The sequence below is a fragment of the Artemia sp. Qi Xiang Cuo genome, chromosome 3 (assembly GCF_049724085.1).
Source record: "Artemia sp. Qi Xiang Cuo chromosome 3, ASM4972408v1, whole genome shotgun sequence".
In the NCBI taxonomy this organism is placed as follows: Eukaryota; Metazoa; Arthropoda; class Branchiopoda; order Anostraca; family Artemiidae; genus Artemia; species Artemia sp. Qi Xiang Cuo.
Genome location: NC_142796.1, coordinates 66,837,719 through 66,855,017, shown reverse-complemented (window position 1 = coordinate 66,855,017; position 17,299 = coordinate 66,837,719). Strand labels below are relative to the sequence as shown.

The window sequence follows — 17,299 nt, the reverse complement described above, 5'->3', positions numbered from 1 at the left end:
TTATTTTTAACCAGATACTTTCTTGGGATAGTTTGTTTCCTCTGAGACTTCCTGGGGTAGCTTGGACGTCCTGTCTGTAATAGCAGAGAATTCCCCTTCCAGTTCTCTGTTCAATGTTTCTCTCTAGGACCTTGTAATTTGGAATCTGTAGCTCTGGGAGTGTAGGCAGGTATCTGCTATTTTTTGGTTTCACCTCAGCTATTCCAACTATATGGGGATTTTCAGTGCTGGCAATCTGTCTCACTTCATCCATCTTGTTTAGCAGAGAATCAGAAATAAAGTAAAGACATTTAATACCAGTCAAGGCCTTTTTCTGGAACCTGCAGCCTATGCAGCAGCTGAAAAGCTGGCATCCAGTCAGTTGTAACATTGACCAGCAGCTGAAGAGCCAGCATCTGGTTGACTGTAATCTCTTTGCTTGTTGTGTAGTAGCTTGTTCAGTTCTTTGCATTGGCATGAGATGGGGATTCACATAGATGTATTGTCAGAAATGGTTGTCAGTGGATCTTTGCAGATTTGGTGCACCCTTCAAGATTTTTGATTGCTTTCTTTGGGTTTCTTTGCAGTCCTTATGCAGCTTCACAAGTAGGTGCCTTGGGCCTCATACATTATCTGAGTCTGAGAGGGGGTGGCCCAGTTTTGCTGTTTCTAGGATGTCTGTCAGTTGTAGTTGAGCACCAAGGTCATTGCTAGAGACCAGCCGCACAACTTTCTCAGCATCAGACTCTTTATCGGATTCTAGAATGCCAGATATTACAATGTTCATTCTTTTCTCCTCTTGTAGTTTCCTCTCTTTTTTGGCTTGCAGTAGAATGCTAACTGTGGTGGGGCTTGAGTTTGGAATTCTGTTAGTTGCTGGTGACTGAGATGGGATGATGTTAATGCCAGTAATTGGTTGTATTTCTGGCTGCTGCTGTAAAGGTACCATGCTTTGATTAGTTTGTGTCATTTCAAATACTGTCAATTGAAGTTTGGCTACGTTGTGCTTACTACAGCATGCATATTTGTATTTGAGTAGTAGTGAGCTCTTATCATGGGCTTTCAGTGCTAGGAATAAGTCTAGATGCATCCCTTGGCAAGAAACATGTTCATACTTGCTGAAGAAAAAGCACTAGAGTGCAGTTGAGTCTTCAGCTTCCAGGTGGCAGTAGCTGCATAAGCTACCGGTAGAGTCTTCTTGTGATTTGGATGATCCGGGAGTCTCTGAAGACTGGAATTTTTCAGGATCCAGAGCTTGCAGACAGGGAGACTGTGTTGTTTCCTGTGAGCTGCTCACAATGGTCTTCTTTGATCCACCTTTTGGTATTGATGGCAGTAGTGGTAGTGGAGAAGAGGAAGAGCAGCTAATTATTGGCTATTAATATCCCTTGTACATGTCAACTATAGTTTAAAATAGCAAACTAGTCAGCTATTGAAGTGATTTGAAGCATCATTAACTTAGATCTTCTCTTTTCCACCATTTTACTATAATTGGGCAGGAGGGGTCAGGATGTGGAATTTCTTGCTTTCTGCTCATCATCTCTACATAATATTTAGACTACTTGGCTAATATCAAACCACTTTATGTATAAACATCCTAAAAATAGCCAACCAGTTGGGAATTAAAATCAGTTGAAATACACACAAGAAGATAAAATGGTGAACTTGTTGGCTACTGAATTGAGTCTATGTATATACAGGAAAGGAAATTAGCAAAGTATGATTGTCTGTCAACAAGAGCGAACATTTTTTCAATGGAGGCACAAAGGTGTTAACTGTATTTTATTTAAGCAAAAGGGGGTAAGAGGAGGGTTAGGAAAGACAGGGTTAGAAAACCAGTGGCCAGTATTAAGGAAAAATGTGATCATTTTAGCAAAATGTAAATTGTAATTGATTTGAAGTGGTAATTAATTTAGATTTTCTTTCCTATCATTTTAGTATGATTGAGCAGGAGGGGTCAGGGATATAGAATATCTTGCTTTCATTTCATCATCTCCAGATAATATTTAGACTGCTTGACCAATATCAAGACAGATATCCACCACAGAGTTATATAAAAAAAAAGTAAAGCTTATGTATATAAAAAAATTGAAATTTTTATGGGGGGGGGGGTGGAAAAATGGGCAGAATTTAGTTTGGGGAAAGAAAGCGGTACAAGAGCATTATCATGCCAAGATTGCCTACCATAAAGAGCAAGTACTCTTGCAAATAGTTTTCTTTTTGAAAGGAAGAGGGTGTTTGGTGGCATTTTCATTGATAAGCCAACTCCATCACTCAAATCAATAAATTCAGCAAGAATTCATCTTCAAATCCATCATGCTGAGACATGCATATTCTAAAAAAAATTATTGAGGAAAACTGAATAAAAAAGGACACTTCAATTTTTACTGAAACAAAACAAAAATGCAAATTGTCTTGATATTTTTGCGAACAAATAGAATTTTAAAAATAATTGGGTAGGTTAAATATTCTGCTAGTCTTCTTCCATTCAGTAAAAATTATACATTATTGTTAAAGTTTATTTCTCTGACATTAGGTCTTCCAATTAACAAGGTTTTTTTTCGTCCACTTAATTTAAAATCTAAAAAACATGTGTAATGATTTTTTTTAGTTGCCTATAGTAGCAATAAAATTGTTTAACAAAACACTGCCAAAAATCAATGTTAGCTAAAAAATCACAGAAATGTAATCATTTGGTAGTACTTTCAAAAACACAAAGAATAAATAGTGAGATAGCCAAATAGTTAGCTAATTCTGGTATATGGGCTATTAGAAACTGTATTGATGACTAACTATTTGGCTGCTTCTTGCTGAAAGATATGTATAGGTGAGACCTTAACAGTAAACTAGTGATCTAAGTCCTCAAGTATATTAGAAATTTTGGTAATAGTTGACTAGTTTGCTATTTTAAGCTAAAGTTTATATACACATGGGATATTAATAGCCAACTAGTTAACTAATTCTATAAATTTTATAGAGTTCTGTTATTACCTGACTAGCTGTCTAATTCAGACTGAAGTGCATATATATATATAGGTGACATCTAATAGCCAACTGGTTGGCTAATCTACACATGTGTATATAGCTGAGACTTTATAAGCAAACTAGTTAGCTAATTTTACTGTGCATTAGAAACTTTATTGATAGCTGACTGGTTTGCTATTTTAAACTTAAGTTTATATATACATGGGATATTAATAGCCAACTAGTAATCTAATTCTATAAAGTATATACAGTTCTCTTATTACCTGACTAGCTGGCTAATTCAGACTGAAGTGCATATATATATATAGGTGAAATCTAATAGCCAACTGGTTGGCTAATCTACACATGTGTATATAGCTGAGACTTTATAAGCAAAACTAGTTAGCTAATTTTACTGTGCATTAGAAACTTTATTGATAGCTGACTGGTTTGCTATTTTAAACTTAAGTTTTTATATATACATGGGATATTAATAGCCAACTAGTAATCTAATTCTATAAAGTATATACAGTTCTCTTATTACCTGACTAGCTGGCTAATTCAGACTAAAGTGCATATATATATATAGGTGACATCTAATAGCCAACTGGTTGGCTAATCTACCCATGTTTATATAGCTGAGACTTTATAAGCAAACTAGTTAGCTAATTTTACTGTGCATTAGAAACTTTATTGATAGCTGACTGGTTTGCTATTTTAAACTTAAGTTTATAGATACATGGGATATTAATAGCCAACTAGTAATCTAATTCTATAAAGTATATACAGTTCTCTTATTACCTGACTAGCTGGCTAATTCAGACTAAAGTGCATATATATATAGGTGACATCTAATAGCCAACTGGTTGGCTAATCTACACATGTGTATATAGCTGAGACTTTATAAGCAAACTAGTAAGCTAATTCTACTGTGTATTAGAAACTTTATTGATAGCTGACTGGTTGGCTATTTTAAACTTAAGTTTATATATACATGGGATATTAATAGCCAACTAGTAATCTAATTCTATAAATTATATACAGTTCTCTTATTACCTGACTAGCTGGCTAATTCAGACTGAAGTGCATATATATATATAGGTGAAATCTAATAGACAACTGGTTGGCTAATCTACCCATGTGTATATAGCTGAGACTTTATAAGCAAACTAGTTAGCTAATTTTACTGTGCATTAGAAACTTTATTGATAGCTGACTGGTTTGCTATTTTAAACTTAAGTTTATATATACATGGGATATTAATAGCCAACTAGTAATCTAATTCTATAAAGTATATACAGTTCTCTTATTACCTGACTAGCTGGCTAATTCAGACTAAAGTGCATATATATATAGGTGACATCTAATAGCCAACTGGTTGGCTAATCTACACATGTTTATATAGCTGAGACTTTATAAGCAAACTAGTTAGATAATTTTACTGTGCATTAGAAACTTTATTGATAGCTGACTGGTTTGCTATTTTAAACTTAAGTTTATATATACATGGGATATTAATAGCCAACTAGTAATCTAATTCTATAAAGTATATACAGTTCTCTTATTACCTGACTAGCTGGCTAATTCAGACTAAAGTGCATATATATATAGGTGACATCTAATAGCCAACTGGTTGGCTAATCTACACATGTGTATATAGCTGAGACTTTATAAGCAAACTAGTTAGCTAATTCTACTATGCATTAAAAACTTTATTGATAGCTGACTGGTTGGCTATTTTAAACTAAAGCTTATATATACTTGGGATCTTAATAGCCAACTAGTTAACTAATTCTATAAAGTTTATACAGTTCTCTTATTAGCTGGCTAATTCATACTGAAGTGTATATATAGATGTGATCTAATAGCCAACTGGTTGGCTAATCTAAACATGTATATATAGCTGAGACTTTATTAGCAAACTAGTTAGCTAATTCTACTGTGTATTAGAAACTTTATTGATAGCTGATTTTAAAGTTGGCTATTTTAAACTAAAGTTTATATATACATAGGATATTAATAGCCAAATAGTTAGCTAGTTCTATAAAGTATATATGGTTCTCTAATTAGGTGACTAGTTGGCTAATTCTGGCTGAAGTGTATATATAGGTGAGATGTAATAGCCAACTGGTTGGCTAATCTGAAAATGTATATATAGCTGAGACATTAATAGAAAACTAGTTAGCAAATTCTACTGTGTATTAAAAACTTTGTTGACAGCTGACTAGTTTGCTATTTTAAACTAAAGCTTATATATAGGCTACCTGGGATCTCAACAGCCAGCTAGTTAGCTAATTCCACAAGTGTATTAGAAACTTTATTGTAGCTGACTAGTTGGCTATTTTAAACTAAAGTTTATAATAGTAACCTGGATATTAATAGCCAACTAGCTAGCTAATTTAATAGTGTATAGCCTATATAATTCTATTTATTAGCTGACTAGTTGGCTAATCCAGACAGAAATTTAAATCAAGATGAGATCTAATAGCTAACTGTTTGGCAAATTAAAAGGTTCCTATGTATACACTTTCCTTGATTTTAGCCACCTAAAACAAAAATTCAATACATAGTGATTGGCTAAGGTTTTTTTTGCTATATATAAACTAGGCTATACTATTTTATATTAGCTGTATGGTGGATATCTAACCTACCCTACACCAATATGAATCCAGGATTCTTTCTACCAGAGACTACAATCAGCCACGCCTATTAGGCTTATGTCACTTGTTTGCCTATGAGTCCAAGCAAAACTCACCTGGACTATCTGTCTTGGCTTTTTCTATAATTAACCATGGCTTGATGCCCACAACCAGGGATGTCCCAAAGGGGGGGAGGGGCACGGTGCCCCCCTCCCAGCTTTTTTGGCATTCAATAAAATTTTTGCTGAAGGCAAAAATAGGCCCAAATTTGGCAAAATTCTTGATTTCTGCAGAAAATCCAGCATAAATTAGGTAGCGATTTAATAAAATTTAAGAAGATTGCCCCCCCCCCCAATAAAATAAGCCTCAGGATGTCCCTGCCCACAACTAGGCTAGGCCTACTTGATTTTTATACAATCCTAAAAAACGCTTCCATGATAGTAAATAGTAACTAAACTAGAATTTTACAGTAGAAAATCCTTTATATTAACCACAAACTACAGTCTGAGTTACCCCAAGGAGATGTTTCCAGGATTACAACTTAGTCTACCTTTAACTTCTCAACTAGCCTATTCTATAGATACATGTTTTGGTAAAATTCTACTTTAGTTACTTTTGGCTATCTTGGAAAGGAGTTGGGTTAGGAAAATGAAACTTTCAGGGATGGATGTACATGCTAAGATTTGTCCCGGGAAGGTACTTTGAAGTACCTACCTCCACTCATCCCCCCCCTTCTATATAATGGTAAATTACTGCACATTACTAGTTGTTTTTAACTCATATTTCATCCTATATTACTATCATAAATATAAATCACTGCTTACCTTACACAACTTCTGCTTTTAACCTTGTTCATTAAAATATATTCCAAAATCCTATTTAAATCCTAAGCTATTTAATTTTCAACCCATGCTGACTTTCTTTATGGTATATGAAACCAGGTTTGTTGTGATGTCACACTTGCCTTATCAGACACCCTTACCCTTAAGGGTAGCAGGCACATGCCAAACAACTCTGTTGATAAGACCATTTAAACTGTATTAATTAGGGAAAGGATTTCACAAGAGAGATCAGTAAAAATAACCTACTCTTACTTAGAGGACAAATGATGTCATAGGAAGATGTTTTATAAAGTTTCCTTCCACCTGAACTTGTAAGTTTCTAAAATTCTACTTTATAAGCTATTAAAAAATCTATAAAGTACTAAAAAATCCATTGCTAAAACATCAGAATCAACTTCAGAGGAAATGTTTTATCAAAGGAAGATGTTTTTGAAATCAAACTTCCCCCCAAACTCAAAATTTTCCAAAATTCTACTTTAGAAGCTTTTAAAATATTTCGAAAGTAATAAAAGATACAGTGATCACAAAATAAGAATATACGTCAGAGTAAAAGTTATGTTACGTTACGAGTTTTTTTAATTCACCCCGCCCCCCCAACGCCCTATATTGAAAACTTCTAGGTTTGACGCGTTTTATATATTTATATTATTTCTAAATAGCTACGACAAAGAGCGCTACAGACCTCAGAATCAACTTTAGAGGACAATTTATGTCATGGGAAGATGTTTTTGAAATCTCCCTTCCCCCCAAACTCAAAATTTTCCAAAATTCTACTTTAGAAGCTTTTTAAATATTTCTAAAGCGCTAAGACGTAGAGTGCTAAAAACATCAGAATCGACATCAGAGGACACGTTATATCACGGGAAGAGGTTTTTAAAATCCCCCGTCCCCCCAAACTCAAAATTTTCCAAAATTCTACTTTAGTAGCTTTTTTAATCTTTCTAAAGCGCTAAGACGTAGAGTGCTAAAAACATCAGAATCGACTTCAGAGGACACGTTATATCACCGGAAGAGGTTTTTAAAATCCCCCTTCCCCCCAATCTTAAAATTTTCTAAAATTCAGCTTTAGGAGCTGTTTAAATATTTCTAAAGCACTAATACATAGAGTGCTAAAAACATCAGAATCGACTTCAGAGGAGACGTTATATCATGGGAAGAGGCTTTTAAAATACTCGTTCTCCCCAAACTCAAAATTTTCTAAAATTCTATTTTAGTACATTTTTAGATATTTCTAAAGCGCTAAAACATAAGAGTGCTACAGAAAGGGGTTTTGAAAATCCTCCTTCCCCCAAAACTCAAAATTTTCCAAAATTCTACTTTCGAAGATTTTTTAACTATTTTTAAAGCGCTAAAAAATAGAGCGCTACAAAAATCGGATTCGACTTCAGAGGAAACTTTATGTTATGGGAAGATGTTTTTGAAATCCCCCTTACACCCAAAACAAAAATTTACAAAATTATACATTAGAAGGATTTTTAAATATTTCTAAAGCGCTAAGACATAGAGCGCTACAAACATCAGAATCAAATTTAGAGGATAAATTATGTTATGGGAAGATGTTTTTGAAATCCCCCTTTCCCCCAAACTCAAAATTTTCCAAAATTTTACTTTAGAAGCTTTTCAAATATTTCTAAAGCACTAATAGATAGAGTGCTAAAAACATCAGAATCGACTTCAGAGGACACGTTATATCACGGGAAGAGTTTTTGAAAATCCCCCTTCCCTCCAAACTCAAAGTTTTCCAAAGTTCTACTTTAGAAGCTTTTTAAATATTTCTAAAGCACTAAGACATAGAGTGCTACAAACATCAGAATCAACTTTAGAGGACAGATTATGGTTTGGGAAGATATTTCTGAAAACCCCCTTCCCCCCTAACTCAAAATTTTCAAAAATTCTACTTTAGAAGCTTTTAAAATATTTCTAACGAACTAATAGATCGATTGATAAAACATCAGAATCGACTTCAGAGGACATGTTATGTCACGGGAAGAGGTTTTGTAAATCCCTCTTCCCCCCAAACTCAAAATTTTATAAAATTCTCATTTAGTAGCTTTTTAAATATTTCTAAAGCTCTAATACATAGAGAGCTAAAAACATCAGAATCGACTTCAGAGGACACGTTATATAACGGGAAGAGTTTTTAAAATCACTCTTCCCCCCAAACTCAAAATTTTCTAAAATTATACTTTAGAAGCTTTTAAAATATTTCTAAAGTACTAAAAGATACAGTGCTAAAAACCTCAGAATCGACTTCAGAGGACAAATTATATCACGGGAAGATGTTTTTGAAATCCCCCTCCCCCCAGACTCAAAATTTTTCAAAACTACTTTAGAAGCTTTTAAAATATTTTAAATATTTCTAAAGCGCTACGACATAGAGCGCTACAGACATCAGAATCGACTTTAGAAAACAATTTATGTCATGGGAAGATGTTTTTAAAATCCACCTTCCCCCCAAACTCAAAATTTTCCAAAATTCTACTTTAGAAGCTTTTTTAAATATTTCTAAAGCGCTAAGACATAGAGTGCTAGGAACATCAGAATCGACTTCAGAGGACACGTTATATCACGGGAAGAGGTTTTTAAAATCCCCCTTCCCCCCAAACTCAAAATTTTCCAAAATTCTACTTTAGAAGCTTTTTTCAATATTTCTAAAGCGCTAAGGCATATAGCGCTACAAACATCAGAGTCAACTTTAGAGGATAAATTGTGTTATGGTAAGATTTTTTTGAAATCCCCCGTCCCCCCAAACTCAAAAATTTTCAAAAATTCTACATTAGAAGCTTTTTTCAATACTTATAAAGCGCTAAAACATAGAGATCTACAAACCTCAGAATCAACTTTAGAGGATAAATTATTTAATGGTAAGATATTTTTGAAATCTCCCTTCCCCCCACACTCAAAATTTTCCAAGATTCTACTTTAGGAGCTTTTTAAATATTTCCAAAGCACTAAGAGATAGAGTGCTAAAAACATCAGAATCGACTTCAGAGGACACGTTATATCACGGGAAGAGGTTTTGAAAATCCCCTTTCCCCCCAAACTCAAAATTTTCCAAAAATTACTTTAGAAGCTTTTAAAATATTTCTAAAGCACTAATAGATAGAGTGCTAAAAACATCAGAATTGACTTCAGAGGACACGTTATATCACGGGAAGAGGTTTTGAAATCCCCCTTCCCCCAAACTCAAAATTTTCCAAAATTCTACTTTAGAAGCTATTAAAATATTTCTAAAGCACTAATAGATAGAGCGCTACTAATAAAAGACTCGACTTAAGAGGACAAGTTACGTCATGGAAAGATGGTTTTTAAATCCTCCTGTGCCCCAAACTCAAAATTTTACAAAATTTTACTTTAGAAGCTTTTTTAAATATTTCTAAAGCACTAAGACATAGAGCGCTACAAAAATTGGAATTGACTTCAGAGGACAAATTATAAAAATTTTTTTGCAAGGGTGCAAAGATTAGCTGAAAGGAGATTTGATAGCGGGAGGAGGGGGAGGGCGGGGGCGGTGGTCAGCAACCTGGTCGCGGTGCCCCTGCTTATACTAATCTAAGCTGACCATTTCGTTGGAACATGTTGCACCAGAATAATACTCTAATATTCGGTTGATAAATTGTCTGTCTAACAAATTTGTCTGAGTTAGGTTACGTATTTAATTTATGCTCTGATTTACACCCCCCCCCCTAATGTGCACATATATAGCCCAAATTTGTTGTCCGTTGCTATAACTCACAAATTTTTAAAGGTCATTCAAAGTTTTAGACATCCCTCTTACCATACATCCCATTCCCCCTTCATACTCTAAAATCTGGTTGATAATTTGAAAAGCCTTATTTTCCACGGGGGTATTTTTTTGGGGGAGGGGGATTTTCCGTGAGGGTATTTCCCGTGGGGGGGCATTTTCCGCGGGGAGGTATTTTCCGGGGGAGATTTTCCGGCGGGTATTCGCCAAGAACCACAAATTTGATGGTATGAGTTTTATTAAAATCTTTTACTTTTAGGGGTTGTTTCCCCTTTTACGAAACTCAGAAAAATTTGTTAGACAGGCAATTTGTCAACCAGATTTTAGAGTATTATTCTGGTGCAACACGTTGCAACGAAATGGTCAGCTTAGATTAGTAAAAGCAGGGGCACCGCGAGCAGGTTGCTGACCACCGCCCCGCCCTCCCACTCCTTCCACTATCAAATCTCCTTTCAGCTAACCTTTGCACCCTCGAAAGAAAATTTTTATATAAGGTCCAGCATTTTTTAAATATTTTGAATTACGGATGTAAAAAAAAAGCAAAATCTTTCAACATTATAGGATTAAGCTATTTGAATATGTTTTATGTGGTTACCCAACTCAAAATGTTAAGGGGTTTCCCAAAAAAATAATCAAAACGAATATAGCTTATTCGGTACTTGTGCATTATAGATAACCCACCACTATAGACTGTACAAGGAAACCAGGGGTGATTTCTTATTGCATTTACAATATTTAAACTGTTGTTTTTTTGGGTTTAGGGAGGGAAAAAGGCACCTGGGTTAGATTACGTATTTAATATATGCTATGATTTACCCCCCCCCCTAATGTGCAAATATATAGCCCAAATTTGTTTCTAAACTATTATATATTCATCCTATTTTATTTCATTAGCAGTAACCATACTTAACTTCTTTCGTGCATAGTGGTGGGTTATTTATAATGCACAAGTACCGAATAATCTATAGTCAAATATTTACTTCTGCCCCTCTCGCCCCCTCACTCTTGCGATCTCAATAATGTATTGAAACTTCTAGAATCAAGCGTCATACACTACAATTTTCGGACAAAAATAGTTGAATTTCTTTAAGAACAAGTTAGATTAGATACTGTAAATTGCAAAATGTTCTGTTGCTATGGTGTGATAATTAATTAGTAAACAATACCCATAAAAAAAAATTGGTTGGGGTTATAAAGCTCTGATATATATATTTCATGAAATGGTGCATTCTTGAGGAGATTGAATATTTTTTTTTGAAATAGTGCTCTGCCAGATATCCTTCCATATGTTCTTCTCTTCTGCCGTATCTGGGTATATTGTCTCGAACGTCACGCCAGTGTCTTTCGATGTTTTGTGTGTGAGCACCTGTTGCAGGGTCAACAAAATTTATACTGTGGTTGACGCGTAAATGCTGATAGCCCTGGCTAGCCAGGCAATCGTAGGCCCTCCAACAGTCGCTGATAATTGTTGTCCCTGGCAGGATTCGGTTTTGGATAATTCCCAACAACGTGGCACTACTTCTATCCGGCACAGAAACCATGAATGAATTACCAGTTCCTCACTCTATTCCACCAAATACCCATTAACCCTTGATGCAAATATCCGAGTGTTGAGCCTACACGGTTGACCCAACGATTCCGCTTGTTTAGTCACAGGTTGCATAAATTTAACTTTGGCAGAAATTTTGAGTTTGCGGGGAAGGGGGATTTCAAAAATATCTTCCCATAACATAATTTATCCTCTAAAGTGGATTCTGATGTTTGTAGCGCTCTATGTCTTAGCGCTTTAGAAATATTTAAAAAGCTTCTAAAGTAAAATTTTGAGTTTGGGGGAAAGGGGATTTTCAAAACCTTATCCCATGATATAATGTGTCCTCTGAAGTCGATTCTGATGTTTTTAGCACTCTATCTATTAGTGCTTTAGAAATATTTTAAAAGCTTCTAAAGTAGAATTTTGGAAAATTTTGAGTTTGGGGGGAAGGGGAATTTTCAAAACCTCTTCCCGTGATATAACGTGTCCTCTGAAGTCGATTCTGATGTTTTTTAGCCCTCTATCTATTAGTGCTTTAGAAATATTTTAAAAGCTTCTAAAGTATCTTTTTGTAAAATTTTGAGTTTGGGGAGAAGGGGGATTTTAAAAACCTCTTCCCGTCATATAACGTGTCGTCTGAGGTCGATTCTGATGTTTTTAGCACTATCTATTAGTGCTTTAGACATATTTAAAAAGCTTCTAAAGTAGAATTTTGGAAAATTTTGAGTTTGGGGGGAAGGGGGATTTTCAAAACCTCTTCCCGTGATATAACGTGTCCTCTGAAGTCGATTCTGATGTTTTTAGCACTTTATCTATTAGTGCTTTAGAAATATTTTAAAAGCTTCTAAAGTAGAATTTTAGAAAATATTGAGTTTGGGGGTAAGGGGGATTTCAAAAACATCTTCCCGTAACATAAATTGTCCTCTGAAGTTGATTCTGATGTTTGTAGCGCTCTATGTCTTAGCGCTTTAGAACTATTGAAAAAATCTTCGAAAGTAATGTTTTGTAAAATTTTGAGTTTGGGGGAAGGGGGATTTCAAAAAAATCTTCCCATAACATAATTTTTCCTCTGAAGTCAATTCCGATATTTCTAGCGCTCTATGTCTTAGCGCTTTAGATATATTTAAAAAACCTTCTAAAGTAGAATTTTGTAAAATTTTTAGTTTGGGGGGAAGGAGGATTTTCAAAACCTCTTCCCGTAGCACTCGGTTTTTGCGCTTTAGAAATATTTAAAAAGCTCCTAAAGTAGAATTTTAGAAAATTTTGAGTTTGGGGAGAAGGGGGATTTTAAAAGCCTCTTCCCGTGATATAACGTGTCCTCTGAAGTCGATTCTGATGTTTTTAGCACTCTATCTATTAGTGCTTTAGAAATATTTTAAAAGCTTCTAAAGTAGAATTTTGGAAAATTTTGAGTTTGGGGGGAAGGGAGATTTCAAAAACATCTTCCTATGACATAAATTGTCCTCTAAAGTTGATTCTGATGTCTGTAGCGCTCTATGTCGTAGCCCTTTAGAAATATTTAAAATATTTAAAAGCTTCTAAAGTAGAATTTTGAAAAAATTTGAGTTTGGGGGAGGACGAATTTTCAACAACACTGCCTGTAAAAGAATGTGTCCCCTGAATAATATTCTGTTATGTTTAGCACAGTATCATAAGGTATTTTAGAAATATTTGACAAGCTACTAAAGTATTATTTTGTAAAATTTTGAGATTGGGGGAACGGGGGATTTCAAAAACCTCTTCCCGTGATATAACGTGTCCTCTGAAGTCGATTCTGATGTTTTTAGCACTCTATCTATTAGTGCTTTAGAAATATTTTAAAACCTTCTAAAGTAGAATTTTGGAAAATTTTGAGTTTGGGGGGATGGAGGATTTTCAAAACCTTTTCCCGTAGCACTCTATGTTTTAGCGCTTTAGAAATATTTAAAAAGCTCCTAAATTAGAATTTTAGAAAATTTTGAGTTTGGGGGGAAGGGGGATTTTAAAAGCCTCTTCCCGTGATATAACGTGTCCTCTGAAGTCGATTCTGATGTTTTTAGCGCTCTATGTATTAGTGCTTTAGAAATATTTAAAAAGTTCCTAAAGCAGAATTTTCAAAATTTTGAGATTGGGGTGAAGGGGGATTTTAAAAACCTCTTCCCGTGATATAACGTGTCCTCTGAAGTCGATTCGGATGTTTTTAGCACTCTATGTCTTAATGCTTTAGAAATATTTAAAAAGCTCCTAAAGCAGAATTTTAGAAAATTTTGAGATTGGGGGGAAGGGGGATTTTAAAAACCTCTTCCCGTGATATAACGTGTCCTCTGAAGTCGATTCGGATGTTTTTATTACTCTATGTCTTAGTGCTTTAGAAATATTTAAAAAGCTTCTAAAGTAGAATTTTGGAAAATTTTGAGTTTGGGGGGGAAGGTAGATTTCAACAACATCTTCCCATGACATACATTGTCCTCTAAAGTTGATTCTGATGTCTGTAGTGCTCTATGTTGTAGCACTTTAGAAATATTTAAAATATTTTAAAAGCTTCTAAAGTAGAATTTTGAAAAATTTTGAGTTTGGGGGGAGGGGGATTTCAAAAACATCTTCCCGTGATATAATGTGTCCTCTGAAGTCGATTCTGATGTTTTTAGCACTGTATCTTTTAGTACTTTAGAAATATTTTAAAAGCTCCTAAAGTAGAATTTTAGAAAATTTTGAGTTTGGGGAGAAGGGGGATTTTAAAAGCCTCTTCCCGTGATATAACGTGTCCTCTGAAGTCGATTCTGATGTTTTTAGCACTCTATCTATTAGTGCTTTATAAATATTTTAAAAGCTTATAAAGTAGAATTTTGGTAAATTTTGAGTTTGGGGGGAAGGGATATTTCAAAAACATCTTCCTATGACATAAATTGTCCTCTAAAGTGGATTCTGATGTCTGTAGTGCTCTATTTCGTAGCGCTTTAGAAATATTTAAAATATTTTAAAAGCTTCTAAAGTAGAATTTTGAAAAATTTTGAGTTTGGGGGGAGGGGGATTTGAAAAACATCTTCCTGTGATATAATGTGTCCTCTGAAGTAGATTCTGATGTTGTTAGCACTGTATCTTTTAGTACTTTAGAAATATTTTAAAAGCTTCTAAAGTAGAATTTTAGAAAATTTTGAGTTTGGGGGGAAGGGTGATTTCAAAAACCTCTTCCCATGATATAAGGTGTCCTCTGAAGTCGATTCTGATGTTTTTAGCACTCTATCTATTAGTGCTTTAGAAATATTTTAAAACCTTCTAAAGTAGAATTTTGGAAAATTTTGAGTTTGGGGGGATGGAGGATTTTCAAAACCTTTTCCTGTAGCACTCTGTTTTAGCGCTTTAGAAATATTTAAAAAGCTCCAAAAGTAGAATTTTAGAAAATTTTGAGTTTGGGGAGAAGGGGGATTTTAAAAGCCTCTTCCCGTGATATAACGTGTCCTCTGAAGTCGATTCTGATGTTTTTAGCACTCTATGTCTTAGCGCTTTAGAAATATTTAAAAAGTTTCTAAAGCAGAATTTTCAAAATTTTTAGATTGGAGGGAAGGGGGATTTTAAAAACCTCTTCCCGTGATATAACGTTTCCTCTGAAGTTGATTCGGATGTTTTTATCACTCTATGTCTTAAAGCTTTAGAAATATTTAAAAACCTACTAAAGAAGAATTTTAGAAAATTTTGAGATTGGGGGAAGGGGGATTTTAAAAACCTCTTCCCGTGATATAACGTGTCCTCTGAAGTCGATTCGGATGCTTTTATTACTCTATTTCTTAGCGCTTTAGAAATATTTAAAAAGCTTCTAAAGTAGAATTTTGGAAAATTTTGAGTTTGGGGGGAAGGTAGATTTCAACAACATCTTCCCATGACATACATTGTCCTCTAAAGTTGATTCTGATGTCTGCAGTGCTCTATTTCGTAGCGCTTTAGAAATATTTAAAATATTTTAAAAGCTTCTAAAGTAGAATTTTGAAAAATTTTGAGTTTGGGGGGAGGGGGATTTCAAAAACATCTTCTTGTGATTTAATGGGTCCTCTGAAGTCGATTCTGATGTTTTTAGCACTGTATCTTTTAGTACTTTAGAAATATTTTAAAAGCTTCTAAAGTAGAATTTTAGAAAAATTTGAGTTTGGGGGAAAGGGTGATTTCAAAAACCTCTTCCCGTGATATAACGTGTCCTCTGAAGTCGATTCTGACGTTTTTAGTACTCTATCTCTTAGTACTTTAGAAATATTTTAAAAGCTTCTAAAGTATAATTTTAGAAAATTTTAAGTTCGGGTGGAAGGGGACTTTAAAAAACATCTTCCTGTGACATAATTTGTCTACTAAGAAGTATTAGGTTATTCTTACTGATCTCTCTCTTTAAATCCTTTCCTTAATTAATACGGTTTACATGGTCTTTATCAAGAGAGTAGTTTGGCATTTGCCTACTACCCTTAAGGGTAAGAGTGCCTGATAAGGCAAGTGTGACATCACAACAAACCTGGTTTGATATACCATAAAGAATGTCAGCATGGGTTGAAAAATAAATGGCTTAGGATTTAAATAGGATTTTGGAATATATTTTAATGAACAAGGTTAAAAGCAGAAGTTGTGTAAGGTAAGCAGTGATTTATATTTATGATAGTAATATAGGATGAAATATGAGTTAAAAACAACTAGTAATGTGCAGTAATTTACCATTATATAGAGGGGGGGGATGAGTGGAGGTAGGTACTTCAAAGTACCTTCCCGGGACAAACCTTAGCAAGTACATCCATCCCTGAAAGTTTCATTTTCCTAACCCAACTCCTTTCCAAGATAGCCAAAAGTAACTAAAGTAGAATTTTTACCCATGTTTTATTATAAGGGAAAATTAATTTAGGCTAGGCTACATTTTAGGTCAATATATACAAAATCATATTATTGAGTTAGGACTAAAGTGAATACACCATTTGATGCCTTTTTTATGCTGATTACGAATATAGCCTAATAAGCATTTCTATCAGAAATGAATTTCAGCCCCCCTCCCCAATATAGGCTATACCTAACCCAACCTAACCTAACCCTGAATTGGCATATATAGGGGGGGGCTGAAATTCATTTCCGATAGAAATGCTTATTATAGCCTATTCGTAATCAGCATAAAAAAGGCATCGAATGGTGTATTCACTTTAGTCCTAACTCAATAATATGATTTCGTATATATTGACCCATTTTTTTTGTTGTAATTGCTCTTTACCTTTCTACAACAGAAAATAACTGGAAAACTCGGAAAAATTTTCCATGGTCCATTTTTTATTTTTAATAAATTTTCTTTTATAAACGACTTCTTTGCTAAGCGCAGTAGCACATATCAATATCAAACCATTCGGGCATGTTTAAGCAGAGCAGAAGTGAAAACTGCCAGAAAAGTTAAGGATTGTAAAATATATATAACTGTGAATGTATCAAAAAGGTAATCATTAAATAATAAAATAAGGGTAGTTCCAATGAAAATTCGAAGTAAAAATGTTTTTTTTAAGTAAAATGAGAAATTTTGCCATGATAAAGAGCCAATTTATTCCATTTTTGGGTAATAACAGAAAGTATGGCCCCATTAAGCAGACCCCAACGCAGCACCGATTTA

The 17,299-nt window shown here is 34.3% G+C and overlaps 1 protein-coding gene across 1 annotated transcript in view; it reads right to left on the bottom strand.

The window, feature by feature from the left end:
- Nipsnap (protein nipsnap) overlaps nt 1-17,030 on the bottom strand; it is a 65,845-nt gene extending 48,815 nt beyond the window's left edge. The window contains exon 1 of the mRNA XM_089086526.1: nt 16,913-17,030. Within this exon, the coding sequence (XP_088942652.1) occupies nt 16,913-16,965 (53 nt within the window). The 5' untranslated portion in view covers nt 16,966-17,030. The remainder of the gene's footprint in view (nt 1-16,912) is intronic.
- Nucleotides 17,031-17,299: the final 269 nt, after the last annotated feature.